Consider the following 17,186-nt stretch of genomic DNA (forward strand, 5'->3'; position numbering starts at 1 on the left):
AATTTGTGTTTCTGTAAATTCTATACACAAGATTTGAAAGTCTTACCTAAACAGTACTCATCAGGTTGCCAGTAATTAAAGTTGTAGTGTAAAATTGTCACTCTGTATCCAAAATGAAGTTTCCAGTCAATTTTTTTTATTGATTAATACTTTTAATTATCACTGTGGCCTTACAACACATATATAGTGTAAGTAATTGGAGGAAAAAATAAAAGTACTAGTCTAGCCAAAAATAATCCCATAAACTCTCCCTTTCTGGGCTACTAAAATATTTTTATAAACTTAGGCCCATATTTATCAAGCGTCTCAGAGTTTCTTCGCGGAATTGAACTAAAAGTCAAACAAGGATAAGAATTTGCCCTACATTATAGTAGGATATGAGAAAATTTTGCAAAGCACTTACTCCCAACTAGGAGTGAGAGTTCACATCTAAAAATGAATGATGTCACAACTTCATAGCACCCTAAGCCTCAAATTGGAGCTTGTGATGTCGTTTTGTAGTTTTCTGATACTAATGCTAAGGCTGAACCACAAAGAATATTATGATTATTATTATTATTATTATTAGCAATAATAATCTTCATATATAATATGCTGCCGTGGCTGTTTGTCTGCCTGTCTAGGATTTTAAATCACCTGTAGCTCGCAAACTGTTTGACCTATTGACCTGAAATTTAGTACACGTATACTATGTAACGTCTACTGTCCGCTTTCAGGGTGATGATTGACCTCCAAGGTTATTCCTTTTTTTATTTTTAACTTATTTTGATGTGGAATCATCTCTCGCAGCGGCCAGCAGGGTGGCCTTGTGGCGCATGTGTAAGGGTGCCATTCTCGTCCCTACAACCTTTGCCGTCACTTCTTCTACCTCTTCATATCTTAAATCATTCTTTTGGCAGATTGAAGACTTAAGTGCCAGCTTAAGTGAATAATTAAAGAAAACGCACTAAGTAATTGCAACACAAATAATGACTTAATCAGTTTTAACATGAAAAGATGCTGACAAAAGAAAAGAAGCAGACCGCTAAGATGGAGAAAAGAAGAGCTGCTCAGGAAGCAGCAAGCGCATCAACCTCTGAGGAAACGAATGCTAAACGTACAGAGAAAGAGTATGAAGACTATGAATGTTCAAGTCAAGTGTATTCACTGCACGTTATTGTGCAGTGCACTGTTACTGGTAATTATTATAATAAAAAAATAAGCATAGAATAAGAAGGAAAACATAATAAGGTAGGATATTATGCTGAGCTGCACATAATTGATGTAGTGAATTAGCATCAAGAATAACACTGTAACCACCACTGAGATGGAATTCACGATACATATGCACTGAACAAGAGTAAAGCCCAATAACAGGCATGTTTATTTAACAACGAATGCATCTAGGATACTTCTTGCCTTGTGCCCTGTGTCTGCTGGGATAGGTTTCAGCTTCCTTCAGGAGGAAGTCTGTTTAGAAAGTTAATGGATGGAAGGGTGATGAACAGCCATAATTTCAGATTAATCACCTTCCCTCTGTTATGGCCATGGAAGATGCTTTGTAAAGTTACAGTTACAAAAACTAGCCACAGCTATTCTTGTGCTGTTTCTGAAGTCACGCTCACTCTTCCAAAGTCTTGATTGTCTTGTTTGCCTCTCTCCATGAACCCATTCCCGTCCACTGTGCAACTCTATTAACCAATGCCCCTTGAGTCTGCACTTACACTTTGCAAGCCCCAGAAGGTTGAAGAAGGTAACACAAATGTTCCAGCGATCAAACTTCAGCCTTACCTGTGTGACATTTTACTGTCAATCACCCATCCAACTTCTCATGTCTTTAGGGTTTTATGCTGGCTACTACGGTACAGTTTACACCCATGACAATCTGTATGTTTATCGATTGCGATTCACGTATATGCGTGCTCATCCACACTTTTGGCAATGATCTTTATGTGTGTGCTGGTTTGAATAAATGCAGCTTGCCTTAATATTACTTCATATTGAGTTGTAGGGAAATGTATAAATCTGCTTATTACCTCACACGTCGTAAGTTATTTCAGCGTATGGTGCAAAACTTGAGAAATGATTGTTTGTGACATACCAAATCACTGTTATTTAAAAGCTGCATTCTTCACATAACATTACATTTATATTTCAACTGATAGTGCATGGCTTCTCAGTGTAGGTGGAATGATCATGTAGCACACAAGATTTGTGACTAATATTATTCCATCAGTGTCAAATTATTATCTTTTTAGGAGTTCATTGTTGTCCAGTGTTTCCAAAACATTCTGCCTTTCCCAAGATGTGCATGCTGATCTCTGCATTAACGCCATCTTCTGGCAACTCCTAACAAAATAGGACACCTCACAAACTCTCCTAAATCCTGGTAATGTTAGGATTTGTTACCTAAATGAAGAAAATTGATAAAATCCTTTTACTCTTACTCTTAAGAGTAGGACAAAATTTGCCTCACACTGAGATTTTTGAGACAGGTCAATTTTCCTACTCTGAGATGCTTCATATATATAGGCACAAGTGTATATGCATTAAAAATTGCCTACTAGCTCAAAGAGTTTCAGCTTATCAGTGCAATGTATCTAATATCAAACACCAACTGATAATCGTCATATTACTTAAGACCAGCCAAAGCTCTTGGAAACACAGATAGGTATCTCAAAAGTTATTTAGATAACTTTGGATTTGCAGGGTGCCTTCTAATTTTTCACAGTGTCTGCCCATTCCAGTGTGTTCTTGTTCAGATGAAGGAAATGTCTACCTTCAGCTAGCATTCATTACATCAGGTTTATCTCTCCACCCCCGTACCATAGGGCATTTAAAGGGAGAAAAAAATTTCCAGTCACAGCCTTTTGGATTTGATCCATATACATCCAAAATGAGCCCTTCACATTTTGATGCATCAGACTTGAATCAGAAAATGTTGTCTTGCTTGGGTTTTAGTTATAGGGCTGTCACCCAATCATAACATGCCTTTCATTGTTGAACTGCAAATTATTTTATTTATATTTGTCCAACAGTAAAGGAAACAGACAATAGGTTATTTTACATTTTACATTTACAAACTCGACTATAATGAATAGCAGTAAACTGGATAGCTGCATTGGTTTTAACTGTCAAAACGGCTTTGTTGATATCTGCCTATCTGTATATATGTCTTTATCTCTTTTTTTTTTTTTCTTGTTTTAGTTCCAAGGCTTATGCTTGCTCCTATGTGGGGACGCCATATTATGTATCTCCAGAAATTTGGGAAAACAAGCCTTACAACAATAAAAGGTTAGCAAAAGAGAACACTGTGAAATGTGGATTTAAGTATTAAAATATTTATGCCTTTTGTTGTAATTTTCTATGTGATTATTTTACTTGATAAAAATGATGCTCTTTGTATCTTTGAGATACTAAAATCAGCTTATGTGGTTGTCTACAGTGGGTGCAGATTTTTGTTTCAGTCTGATTCGGTTCAGCTCAGGTTTAATGACTCCAAAAAATTAATGACTAAGATACAATATCATCAATAGATAGGGAAAAATTGAATACTGCAGCATACAGTGAATTTATAAAGTGTTTAGACACCATCCCTTTTTATATAGTTTATGTCGTAACCTTGTGCTAAAATCATTTAAGTTATTTTTCCCTACATCAAGCAACACTCAACAACCCAGAATGACAATGTGGAAACAGGACTTTAGAAAATTTTTCCAATTTATTAAAAACAAAACACCAAAATCTGCCATTGACACAAGTATTCAGACTCTTCATTTGGTACAGTAGTTTGTTGAAGCGCCTGGAGTCTTCTTGGGTGTGACACCATAAGCTTCATACACCTGAATTTGGGGATTTCTGCCTTTCTTTTCTGCAAATCCTCTACAGCTCCCTTAGGTTGAATGTAAACAGGTGGTGGACAGCGATTTTCATGCCTCTCCAGAGTAGTCTTGGATTGGTAGTGAAATTTTGACTTCAGTATTGATATCAGCTATCAGACCTTAGTCATGGGAACACTGGGTGCGTAGCACAAATGCATGTTTCACTTGTTGCGCCACATTATCGAATAAAGTTTGCCTTGCTACAAACTAATGTTTGAACTCTAAAGTCTGTTGAAGGAGAGGGGGGTGTTTAGGGGGATTGTCCCACGCTGAGTCTACAGCGGGCCTCTTTGCTTTGCTTCCATCCAGTCCGGATCTGCTTTCACCCGCTTTCTCTTGCACCCACCACATATTCCATACTGCTCCTGAACGCATTCCTACTTTCCCCATTTGATTTAGGCTTATAGCATGGTTGGATTAAAGGGGAATTACACAAAAGCGAGTAAATCTGTTCTTTTTTTCACAATACAGTCAAAGTTGATATTGATATCTCTCTATTATAAAAAAAAAAAATCTTGGAAGGAGATGAGATGTGATTTTCTCGAAGACACTTTAACTCTTTCAGGGCTGATGTCGACTTTTATTGAAATTCAGGGGTAGAGGACAGTAGTCAGCTGTAAACTGCGACAAAACTCACCCTTACGTTTAAGTTTGACTCTCTTTCTTAGAAGGAAAGTTAAGCAGCTTTGTTGATTTAACCTTCGATTCCCAGCGTGAGTAGTGAAGAGCGAATTACCTCTAAAATGGTATTGACATCTGGTGAGAGACTAAATACCCCATGGACGTTTTACATATGATCACTGAATCGGACTCTGACTTGTCGGACTTGGAATTTGATGCAAGTGATCAGGAGATAGACATTGAAAACAAAAATGGGGTTCCAGCATCAGCTGATCAGTCCCCAGTTGATTGCGGTGTTGAACACGTTTGTGTAGATGATACGTCTACAGCAGCGTTCGCCTGGGATGACCACCACTTATGATAACAAGAGGTACAAACCATATTGTGTCACACTGCGACTGCCACCACCACCCATCTGCTGTGCGAGGACAACCAGGCAGCCGGCCTACTGTGTATTCCTGCTTGCCATCGAGGTACCCTCCTCGCAGCCACTGTCACAAGAGTTGCCAAACATACACCAACAGCAGCCACAGCACGTAGCAACAAACATTTTATGTTGAATTATGTGTGGAAACATTGGTTTGTGTGCATTTTGGCTTTATGGAAAAAATATTCAGCCCTCAAAGAGTTAATGTCCCATGAGACAAAAGGACAGCTACTGTACAGGCTTTTAAATGTTCAAAGCACTGCACAACATCCAGATCACGCAGCACGACACAAGCAGCAGCAGCAAACTAGCTGATCGAGCATAGAGGAGGTTAAAAAAAATGTACTTGTTTCCTATTGTATAACCATTTAAGAGGGGGTTTCGGAGGAGCGATCGCATCTCCTTAGTGTACGTTCAGCCCCCCTCTTCACATCGCCAGAGGCAGAGACGTGAAGTGACTGATGCGTAGCGTGCCTTGGGGGAAGAGGGTGAGCAAGCAAAGTGAGCAGGGGCAAAGCCCCCTAGTTATTTTCAAAAAATAATAAATAGAAGAGTATATAAAGGGTGACCAGACATTTTCCGATGATGTTTTCTTTTTGAGACATGAAACACTGATATTTATAAAATACCAAAATTTGTCCATGATTTTGTCTTGTTTGTTACTTAGATGGTGTAAACAAACAGCAGACCTTCAAATTTTGTCCAATCCATTTCCATGTATGTTGGGAAGAAAAAAAAATACAAGTGGCAGTTTGTCTCTAGTGATAGCTTGGAAGACAGGGTAGAGCCATGTTCCTATTCAACATCAGTGTAAAAGAATAAAAGGTGCCCAGGAAGCAAAAATACACATTTGCAAACAAGCAAAATAATAATTAGTAATAATAATGCCCATGTTTTTGGCAAGATGTTAACTAGTGGGAAGGTGATAAGGAGACCAGGCTGTGCAACTTCACTTTTGTTCTGAAGAGCACAAAACTGCTTTAAAGGAAGGTCATCAGCAGAAGTGACAGAATAGCTGGTAACACTTGCTTTATTATATTTATAAGCGTTCTGAAAAACATCATTTTTAAGATAAATAAGTACTTCTCCTTGGTTACAATGACTGAACCACAGACACAATCAGGCTGGATCACTCTCTGTGCACTGATCAATTTGGAAGTACTTGTCACTTCTGGGAATTTACAGGAGATAATTTTAGTGGTTTGGGCATTGGGTGAGGATACTCCAGGAACTTCCCATGGGAGATACATTTGGCATACTCAACGAGAGTAGGCACATGCAGAACCAGGACAAGTCTGAGGAAATCTCTCCTTTGGCTAGGATTGAAACTCTTGGGAATTCCCCAGGAGTACCTGGACTCTAGGAATAGCAATATGGTCGCCTTGTCTGTCCAATTATGTGAGTGAATATTGTAAAAACAAGGATGTGGTCTGTAAATGGAAGCTACATTACAACATGAGAGAGCTTTTAAAGAAGAAAATATGCATGGCAGTTAGAAAAATGAAATATTTAGATTTACTTCATCACTGAAAAAACATTTATTATATACTAAATAACTAAGGAATTGTTTGTTAGTGTTATTCTCAGGTTTTTCAGAATCAGAATATCTTTATTGTCATTGTAACAAATACAATAAAGTTAGGTGCAGTCCCTGCGGTGTCAAAATATAAATAAATATGATTAAGAAAGGATAAGAAGAAATAAAGTAGAACACAAACATTCAACATAAGACCATAATTGCTCATGAAACACTATTGCACAAGATGTCATCTATTGCACTGCTGGATTGGAGGTGACTAGTTGGCATTCAGTGCCCTAATAGCAGCAGGGTAGAAACTGTTATTCAGTCTATTAATCTTTGTTTTGATGCTCATATATCTTTTGCCTGATGGAAACAGTTGGAACATGTCATGAGTGGGGTGTGAGGAGTCTTTTAAGATATTTTCTGCTTTCCTGAGGCAGCGAGAGCTGTGCAGTTCATCCAGATAGGGTAAAGAACAGCCGATGATCTGCTGGGCAGTTTCTACAATACATTCAAATTTGTCATTAGAACATATAAAAGTTTGATTTAATGTAAAAATTGCTATTTGGTTCCACAAACAGCAGTTCCTGCTATCTATCATTTTAATTTTTGTTTTTCAATTTTTTTAGTGATGTATGGGCCCTAGGATGTGTGCTGTATGAGCTTTGTACTCTGAAACATCCCGTAAGTTGACCTAATGTTTTTCCTTTATTAATATGACATAGGAGTCTGAAAAAGGCTGAATTCAACATTACAGGCCAGTTTTTGCCAGTAAGAGACAAAATTTAGGTTGTTGTTAGTAGTCTCCTCTATCAGTAAATGTCTGTCAGGTTGTAGAAATCGTTAAGAAGGCCAGACAAGAAGAGGACTTCTAGACGGCATTTGCTTTTTTTTTATTTTTTTTATTTGGACATAATAAAGGTTGTGTAGGCAATTGGAATTGATATACCAGGTGTAACAATTTAAATTTTGGATTGGCCAGGTAGTGTCTTCCTTGTGCCTTGATTCTTGACAGATGAATAGAAACAGAAGCGACTTGAGGTTGTAACTGGACTTTCTGCAATTGAACACGTTTAGCAGGATTATTAAAGGTGTTCTCTGATGTATGCATACGGTGGAAAACACTGAGTTAACTACAGCAGAAAAAAAAATACACTTAAACTACAGTTTGAGTTTGACATGTTATGTGGTTAGTTGTGTGGTTCACAACACCTTGAACTGAGACGACTTCAGTTAGTCCTCGATATTGGAAAAAGGTGTACGGTAGTATGATTTATCAACTTGATCAGGAGAGCCCACTGTGCGGCTAAACTTTTCACACATCATAGCTAATCCTAAGTGCTTTATTTTCTTCATCCAAATATTTGCAGCTTTAACAAATATTTGAGTGCTAAAGTGGAGTAAAACAAAAAAAAAAGTAATTTATTAAATATGTCAGCATATTTCAGGCATTTATGGTAAGTATATTAGCTTGGTACAGGAAACATACACCGAACATATACCGAACAGCATTTTTATTGATGTAGAATTACTTACTTGATTTACTTGGGTATCTACATGGGTAGCCTAGAAAGTTTTGAAACACAATATTTTTTTTATTCCTAGCCATTTCTTACTGAAATGTATGCACACGCACATAAGAGATATTAATGAATTTGCACATTCCTCATTCATGTCTATAGTCTCTTTCAGTTTCAACAGCCTTACACTAGCGAGAAACAAGAACATATATTCCAAACTTGTACCTGCCCCTTCTTCACCAGCCTCTTCATCACACCCAGGGTTTTTTAGTTGAATGGCATCTTTGAGGGCTTACAGAAGGTGAAAATATGAGGGAGCTCAATCTGAGTTATACAGTCATTGTTTCTTACTAGTCTTTTCTCCTCATCTGGAAAATTGGTAACAGCCTGTTATTTAAAATGCATATGATGCCAGTTTGAGGGCTATCTATGGATGTTATAGTAGAGTTTTTTTTGTGGCAGTGCATTAGCAACGAGGAAATTTCAAATGAATCACAAAATATACTAGCAGATATTACTGATTTTTGAGTGAAGTATAGAAAGTATTACTTTTATTTTTGATAACCCCCATATGTAACACACAATATAATAATGTAATAATTAGGTATACAGCAAGAATTACATTAATATGAAGGTAATGTAAATGTAGATCTAGAGCCTTAACTTGTAACTCAAAGTCTAATTGTATTTATCTTTTCAAATTCAGTTTCAGGCGAACAGCTGGAAGAGCTTGATTCTGAAGATATGTAGAGGTTCATACCCACCACTTCCTGCTCACTACCCCTATGAGCTTCATTACTTGATTAAGCAGATATTTAAAATAAACCCAAAGGATCGTCCATCGGTCAACACCATTCTGTCTAGACATCGAATATCCAGATTTCTGAAAAACTTTTTACCTCGGAAGGTAAAATGTTAAATGTACAATGCTATACTTAACAAAAAAAAATAGAAAATCTGAATAATTTCCATTGTTAAAATATTTGTTTGCCTTTTCTTAGAATTGTTTTAGAAGATATTGAACAGACAGTAACATTGGAGGCATTTATAACTGGAAGCAGCACATTCTCTTACCTGCTGGGTATTGTTATATTGTCCCATTTGTTAATTTATTAATTTTCTGACCTTGTTTATCTCATTACAATATTACGTAGGGAGCTAGAGCTTATCCTGGTAACACTGGCGCAATGTAGAACCCAGTTTTCGGTGGGGCACCGTGCAATCACTTGGCCTACTTGCTGACACACCCAGTATTATTTATAGAAGGCCAGATTAGCTGGGCCAGTCGTTGTCTTTATTGGTTTGGGATGGTGGAGGATACAGGATTGCTAGCTGAAAATCCTGCAGAAATAGACAAACTGACTTACACAGTTCAGAGAATGAATGAATGAATGAATGAGTCTGTTTTTGTTGTCCAAACAGTCCTGCCAACAGATCATACATCAATTATAATGCGAAAAGCCTCGACATTGTCATGCTTTGTTTATGTTAATAAAATTAAAGCCTTCTTTGTTTTACCTAGGCATGAGTGTGCCTATGTGGAAATGTATGGTTTAGCAAAGTGAAATTTCATATTTCTATTTGCTCTGTGAGTCTGTACTCAGAAAAATAACTTAATTTAGTCATATATATTATATAGCGTTGACTCTTTGAAAAATAACATAACGCACATAAAATAACCTACTCTGATGAAGGATGAAAATAACACGCACTTCACCTCTTAACCTTATTCCTTGTTCAAAAGTGACATTCTGGTAGACATTCTATTAACACTTGAGTATTTGAAAGCCTCTTAAAAGAAATTATTAAAAGCTGTACTTTCTTATTTCTTATATTTGGATAGGTAATTTATTGAATAATTTGATTTTGGAGATTTACAGTACTACAAAAAAGTTTGCTTTTTAATAAATAGAATTGTCCCTAGTGTGTGCTTGGTGAGTGTGTGTGTGTGTGTACACGCATCCTGTGGTGGGCTTATGCCTTGCCTGGGGTTTGTTTACTGCCTTGCGCCCTGTGTTGGCTGGCATTGGCTCCAGCAGACCCCCATGACCCTGTACTTAGGATATAGTGGGTTGGATAATGGATGGATGGATAGATAGAAGTGACCGGGCAGACACACAACTCAGAGAAGTCAAGAAAGGTTGGGTATCTCCCTTGTAGCCTCATTTAATAAGAAACTGAAAAGACAGCTGGAAACACGTCAAGCAAAACTGCATAAATCTTTTGGTTAGTATTGGAAGCTCTGTCCTCTGGAATAGTCAATTTGGCATCTGATAAAACCTTCTGGGAATGGGCCATATTTATACTCTGGGGACTGGGAGTAGTGTAGTTTCTCAGGTGGGGGATGGAGTCAGTCTTCCCTCTTGGTAGCTTTTTCTTGGCTGCAGATTAGCATCTGTGCCCCCTCTTTTTCCGGCATGGTATTGCTTACCTCATTGGAGCTAGGAATGTGGTTCCCAGACACATACAGTGCATCCGGAAAGTATTCACAAATAAAAATTTTTTTGACGTTGTCATTATGGGGTGTTGTGTGTATAATTCTGAGGAAAAAAATGAATTTAATCCATTTTGGAATAAGGCTGTAACATAACAAAATGTGGAAAAAGTGATGCGCTGTGAATACTTTCCGGATGCACTGTATGCAGGAAATGAGATAGGTGGTATAAAAATATGCTGTATTAAAACCCTCTACTTCACAGAAGAATTTTTAATTTACATTCTTAACCTGATCATAGCATATGGTGTGGTTATGAATAGATATTCAGCTGCGCGCATTCACTTTACATATATATTTATAAATGTTGCCCTTGGTTATTTTTGTTTTAGAATATTTTTGATCACAGTTTTCCATTATATCTTATTTGTCCATCATGATGGATAGTAGCACCTAACGCAACCAAATCGGGCATGCCATATAAAAAAACACATGCTTGTATTTTAGAACAGCAGTACAACATCTGATGTTGAATTGAAGAAATTACCTCACGTTTACAGTGAAGACCACAAAGCATCAGAAGGTAATTCTGCTCTAAATATTATTTCTTTGTACAGTATCTAGTAAATTGTATTATTTATCTTTCACTGACAATTCAATAATGAATTACTTGTTTATTCTTCAGCACCATACTGATAGTTTTGTTAAAATACCAGCCTAAAAGATAATCTTTGTTTTTTGTTCCTTAGTGTGAATGTAACTTTTAGGAGGTTGGTTCTGTACAGTCATACTGAAACATGTAAATTAGTCACGGAAATACTGTATATTTTTCTACAATTATCAGAGAACAAAATTATCTATACCAAATTTTATATTCCAGGTTGTATTCCAGTTGAGTCAAACCAAGAATTTAAGGTATGTACTTAATTATTAATTGTGGTTGTAACACATCACTCATTTTGGACATACAGTATATTGCCAGTCTTTGGGCTGCAGGAGGAAGTCAGAATCCCTTATTTTAGTTTGTCCATGGGATGCGAGTTTGTTTCAGAAATTTTTTTAAGTTTTTTTTACCTCCAATTGTGGCATATGTTTTATTTATAAGTTTAAAGAAATCCTATCCCCTAGAGGTTTACAATGACCTTAAAACCTGACGAATATGTCCACTTCGAAGTGCCTAAGGTTCCAATTTAAGGAAACGTGCCTTCTGAGTTTTCCAAGGTATGTTAAAGACAACAGATTCTTACCACTGTCTTTCCTAAAGCATGAGGACATACACATTCTCTGTTCACAGCATCTAGCTTTGGTGGAATTTTCAAGGTGCAGATCTAATGTGCTGATGCGGCACAGCAAATGTCATTGGCTGTTAAGTACAAAACTGCCTTTCAACTAAAATATCCATTTACACATACTGTGAAAATATACTGCTCTGTAGTTTCCATCAACATTCTCACATTAATCAAGATACTTTTAAGCTGTAACCTTGTAGTGCATAAGGCTCTGGAAGGCAAACTGGAGAACATGTGCAGCCCAAAGAGTCACTTGGAGCTTTGAGGTTTCAGTCCTAAGCTATGTGCTGCTGTAGGTAACATGATAAATTAACAGCCCTACTCTGATGATATATGTCTATTTGGTCCTCTGGCTTTAGTTTCCCAGTTTTGCCTGACAGAGCATGCCCTTACCTAGACAAGTTTTAAGTTTTCCAGCAATAGCAGCAGCAAGTACTAGTGTAATCAGCAAAGGAATTTGTCATTAGTAGACACTATCTTCTATGTTCCACATGTGTAACCCAGTGTTACTTTGTACCTGCCGAGAAAGATGTCTGATTAAGTCTTGCATGTGCTGTGGCGCAGATCTGTCAGTCTGACTCTCCAGTAGTGACTTAGCAGACCTTCCCAATCCTGAAACTATGACTAGTCCCTCAACATCTGGAGTTTAAAGTACATGGCTAGGATGTATTGAAGAAACTATGCCCAGCACTGGAGAGTTGAGACTGTACCTTTCACATCCTCATGGACTATCTCCATCGTACTCCTTTCCATACCGTCCTGTTGCACTTGTCATGGATCATCAGGATGTGCTTTTAGTACTTGAACCTGTGACGGCAACAGGACGGACATACAAAATTTCAAGCAAAGAATCAATTGCTGCATTAAATGTTCTGATGGAGTATAAATTGAGAATGTAGCCATAGTTTGTGTTTTTACATGCCCACTTTACCATTCAAACAGTACACCTTGTACGTAACTTATTCATGATTACACCAAAGCTGAATTTCTTTCCTCACTCTAGTGGTCTAAGAACTCATCTAGTTTTTTTGTTAGTTTTTCAAGTTTATGAGGAAGGGCTTGATCTGTATTTTCTGAAAACATGCAATGAAAGAGTGCATGATCTAAAATATGATTTACTTAATTTAAGGTCCTTTTTAGTAGGCCAGTGTCTCTCAAGAAGTCAAAAGTGTGAACTGAAGAGAAAAAAATAAAACTATTCTGATTTTACCATTAATTCCATTTTGTTTTATTTACTTTGGTATTATTGCCTTTTTTTATTCAATTTTAATTGTAATTGTTTTTATTACAATTAAAATGATATTTTCATTGCTAGATCTGGCTGTAGTCTTAGTTTTCATGAACCCTAATAGCCCTGTGCCATTCACTGATCACTAACTGTTATTCAACAGCATTGTAAGGAATTGTGGTTTTGATTCACACTTCAGATAAGTAATGATATCACCAGCAATGACTCAAAAATAAAAGACCTACTTTTCTGGAGATTTTCATGGCATTATAAGCTAGCTTTAGTAAAAACTGACCAATTTTAAAAGAGAGTTTTTTCACTATTACATTTTTAATATTATAATCATTTATAACACAGTCATTTTTCAGGATGGAGATAGCATAGCATTTAGGCAGAATACAGAGTTGGAAACAAAATGGGAACCATTTCTGTGCTACTTGTATTTAGGGAGATATAGCCAGTCAAAGTCAATCCCCAAAAACTCCCTTAATATTGATCCAAGATATGTGTAATTTGAGTTTGAGCTTTACTCGTATGCTTTACTCATGCCAAGTTTTGTTAAAATCTGTGACAATGACATCCAGAAGTGTGATGATCTGACATGGAATTACCTATGGGTGGAAATGTCACTATGTCATCCCTGATTGAGTTATTCCAGACCGTTAGTAGCAACTGGTCAGGTGAACAGACCTGGCATATGAAACTGAGAGATACCTATCAGGTTCGTCTTTTGACTGACTGGCGTGTGCAGAAGGTTAGCTGAGCGAGTCTGTAAAGATTCTTAATATTTCCTAGTATAGTTTTGTGCTTGGGCCATTTTTTCACTTTTGTTTATGATAACTATTTTTCAGTATTCTGGGTTTTTGTTTTGTGAAGGAGGAGGAGGAAGAAGAAGAAGAAGAAGAAGAGTTGACTGTTTTTTCTCATTTTCTTTCATTGCTTATTATTTAAGCCCCTGTATATACTGTACATATTCACTGTCACTTATTGTTGTATTTGTTGCAAATATAACTTGTGTCATCACAGAAGGATTGTGTTTGATTGCATGTTACTAGTATTTTTGTCTGGCACTGCAGTGTTTTTTGAGTCTGTGCTGCTATTTTTCCACCATTGGTCTGTTTGAGCACATTGCAGATGCCCAGATGTACATGTTACATATGTAAGCAATATGCCTTAGTAACCTCAATTAATTAATTTCTTACCGATTCCACATTATTATCTGTAATAATGAAAGATGATTATTTTATAGCCCCTTTTTTCTTGTGATTTCAGGTTACACTTCACTATCTCATTAATTAAGTTTACAAGTTATCAGACCTATTTGGTGTATGAAAGTGTTCTTCCTTGCAACATTTATAGGCTAATAATTCAGAATAGTTAGCATTTTTAATGTATGTGTCCAGCCCTAAACTTACGACTAGTTACAACAATTAACTAATACCATAAGAATGTGGATCTTGTAGTTTTATGACATTTACTCCTTTTAATTAAATAACCCTTATAGCACACACAGCCCTGTCCTCTTCTTTGGGACTCCCAGACAGCAAGATGTAACCAAATTTAGCAAAATCCGTTATTTTTAATATTTTTAACTTGCGAGTTCTCTCTGCGAAAAAGGCATCTACATAACACTGCCAATCACTTTTCAATTTATTCTTTTTATTGATAAAATGTGGTCTGAAACATTGAAAACCACATCAAGAGTATAATGAAATAAATGCCACTTTTGTTAAACTTGACTAAAATGCAGGAAATATATTATAGTGACATGATATTAACTAAACTTGGCATGCTAACAACATTTTGCCAAATTATCATGAAAGGCACTATAACTGCAAAACAGTGTGGTGCGAGCTATGTGATGGGCTATAGGATTGAGGCTATCAGCAATGTCCTTCAGCAGGAACATGACTGCATTCTGTCATTTTTGAGGACATTGTACTACTTTGAAAAGAATAGACTAAATTGTGACATAGGATCTTAGCTTACTGAGACAAAAGCAGGTATCCTCACATCTCAGTCTATCAGCCAGATGTTTGATTTCACAAAGAATTAATTGAGTATTGTTTTAACAACACACTGAAGCTAGAAACCAAGACACACAACCCCATGGTGGTGGCCAGGTTCTACTTTGAATATGCAGCCTATTTCACACTCCCATTGACCCTATGATATCATTGTAAGGTTCATTTCTGTCTTTAGACTGGCCTAACATGGCTGAATGTGTGTGAATGCCCTGTTAAAAACTGACACACTCTCCAGGTTTAATCCTTTACATAACACCTCATCACTAATCTAGAAAGCCCAGCAGAGACTACACTTCCTGAGGCGGCTGCAGAGAGCAAGTTTTCCCCCCTTCCATCCTCACCATGTTCTACAGAGGCACCATTGAGAGTGTTCTGACCAGCTGCATTACTGTCTGGTATGGCAACTGCATAATATCCGCCCAAAAGTGCCTGCAAACGATAGTGAAGACAGCAGAGAACATTATTAGGGTGCCTCTCCCTTCACTATAGGACATATTTTACAAATGCAGTGTCCTCAATGTCTGCAGCATTGTGCAGGACCCCTTACACCCCTCACATGGACTTTTCACACTTCTGCCATCCAAGAGAAGATCTGCAGCATCGGAGCTAGATCTGCCAGGCTGCAGGATAGTTTTCACCCCCAAGCTGTCAGACTCCTTAACTCCATGCTGCCACCTGGGATCTTCCACACGGCCTCAACCACCTCTAAAAACAGAACTTTTATACATGTAAGCCACTTTCCTGCAAAGACGAGTGTGCATGTAGAAAAGATCTGAAAATCTCATACTGACCTTTAAGTATTTTGACACTCTTAATATCCTTCTGCTGTGAAACACTCTGACCTGTCATTGTTTACACATGTCTTAAACAACTATTATCATACACTGATAATTTCTATATTATCTATATCTATTATTTATTTATAATGTTACATATCTATTGACTATATATGTATCTAGATTGCAAATACCATACATTGCATCAATGTTCATATTGCTAACTACACCTCAATATTGTTGATCTTGTCTTTGGACAATATCTTGTCTTGTTTGTGTTTTAATTTTAAATTTAAATTTTATTTCTTTTTATAATTCATTATATGTACTTCATGTTGTTACACTGTGGACCCTGAACTTCGCAATTTTGTCTATTTGTATACTTGTATATGGTTGAGATGACAAAGTTCACTTTGACTTTGTACCCCATGCTGCTGTGATGACTACCATCTCTCTGAAATGGAACGGCAGGACTGAAAACTGACATTAATGCATATTCATATGATGCTGTTTTTTTAGGCCCTGTTATCTCTTTATGGTGATTGTCTCTATCGTGTGAATTAATGAAATTGTAGTTGACTAAAATTTTAAGAATGGATTGGTCATTCTCATATTATAAAACACAGGAAAAAACATCCCAAGGATATTTAATATATGCTTTTCTTTAGTTCTTTATTTCACTGACCTTACTCGGGATCTTATTTACTGAAAATGCATTATCATTTTTTAAAGACTAGTTTCAGCCGTTTATCCCAGACAAACTGTGTTATATTAAGTCTGTGTCACATTATGTGACTTTTCCAGCAATACTTAGTCGTAGCGTTCATTTACATTGACTTGCTGAGTTGGAGGCAGTTGGCGGTGTGCTCCTGTAAAGACGATTGCCTAGTGTGGCATACCCAAAGACTGAGACAAACTAGTCTGCTATTTGCTGTTTAGTTGGAGGGGCAGGCTGTGTGTGCATGAGAGCTGACAACCAAAGACTGCTCATCCGGAAGTATAATACATAGATTGCAGTGTTGTGGAATAAGGAACATGCACGTTTTGTATTTGACAAACAGAAGAGATGCTCGTCTGTCTGATGTCCCGTTTTTAGGTACTAAGACAGAATGGAAAAAAAAAAAAAGGGCAGAGACTGTGCCTTAATACACCACAGCTATTAACCCTTCGTACAGTGCCAGCTCTGCCAGGCAGCATGGGGGTTGTGAACGTCAAAAATGGAGGAGACAATCGTCTGTCTAAAATCTGGTGTTTTATATGCCATAACAGAATGGAAAAAAGTAATAAAGGGCTGAGATTGCTGCTGAACTCGCTGCAACTGTTAATCCTTTATACAGTGCCAGTTCAGGCAACACGCTATTGGCTGTCAGAAAAATGGGAGAGCATGATTGATTGGAAAATTGGTGCTGATTGGTAAATGTGACATGGGCTGCGACTTCAAGTTATATAATTTGACATGGTGCAGCGATGAGATCAGGGACT

At 37.1% G+C, this 17,186-nt stretch overlaps 1 protein-coding gene across 1 annotated transcript in view; it reads left to right on the forward strand.

The window, feature by feature from the left end:
* Positions 1-17,186, forward strand: part of nek3 (NIMA related kinase 3) — a 57,121-nt gene that overhangs the window by 29,615 nt on the left and 10,320 nt on the right. Inside the window, exons 7-11 of the mRNA XM_039745851.1 lie at positions 3,187-3,273; positions 7,060-7,114; positions 8,657-8,857; positions 10,892-10,967; positions 11,265-11,299. Of these exons, the coding sequence (XP_039601785.1) occupies positions 3,187-3,273; positions 7,060-7,114; positions 8,657-8,857; positions 10,892-10,967; positions 11,265-11,299 (454 nt within the window). The remainder of the gene's footprint in view (positions 1-3,186; positions 3,274-7,059; positions 7,115-8,656; positions 8,858-10,891; positions 10,968-11,264; positions 11,300-17,186) is intronic.

The sequence above is a fragment of the Polypterus senegalus genome, chromosome 2 (assembly GCF_016835505.1).
Source record: "Polypterus senegalus isolate Bchr_013 chromosome 2, ASM1683550v1, whole genome shotgun sequence".
NCBI lineage: Eukaryota > Metazoa > Chordata > Cladistia > Polypteriformes > Polypteridae > Polypterus > Polypterus senegalus.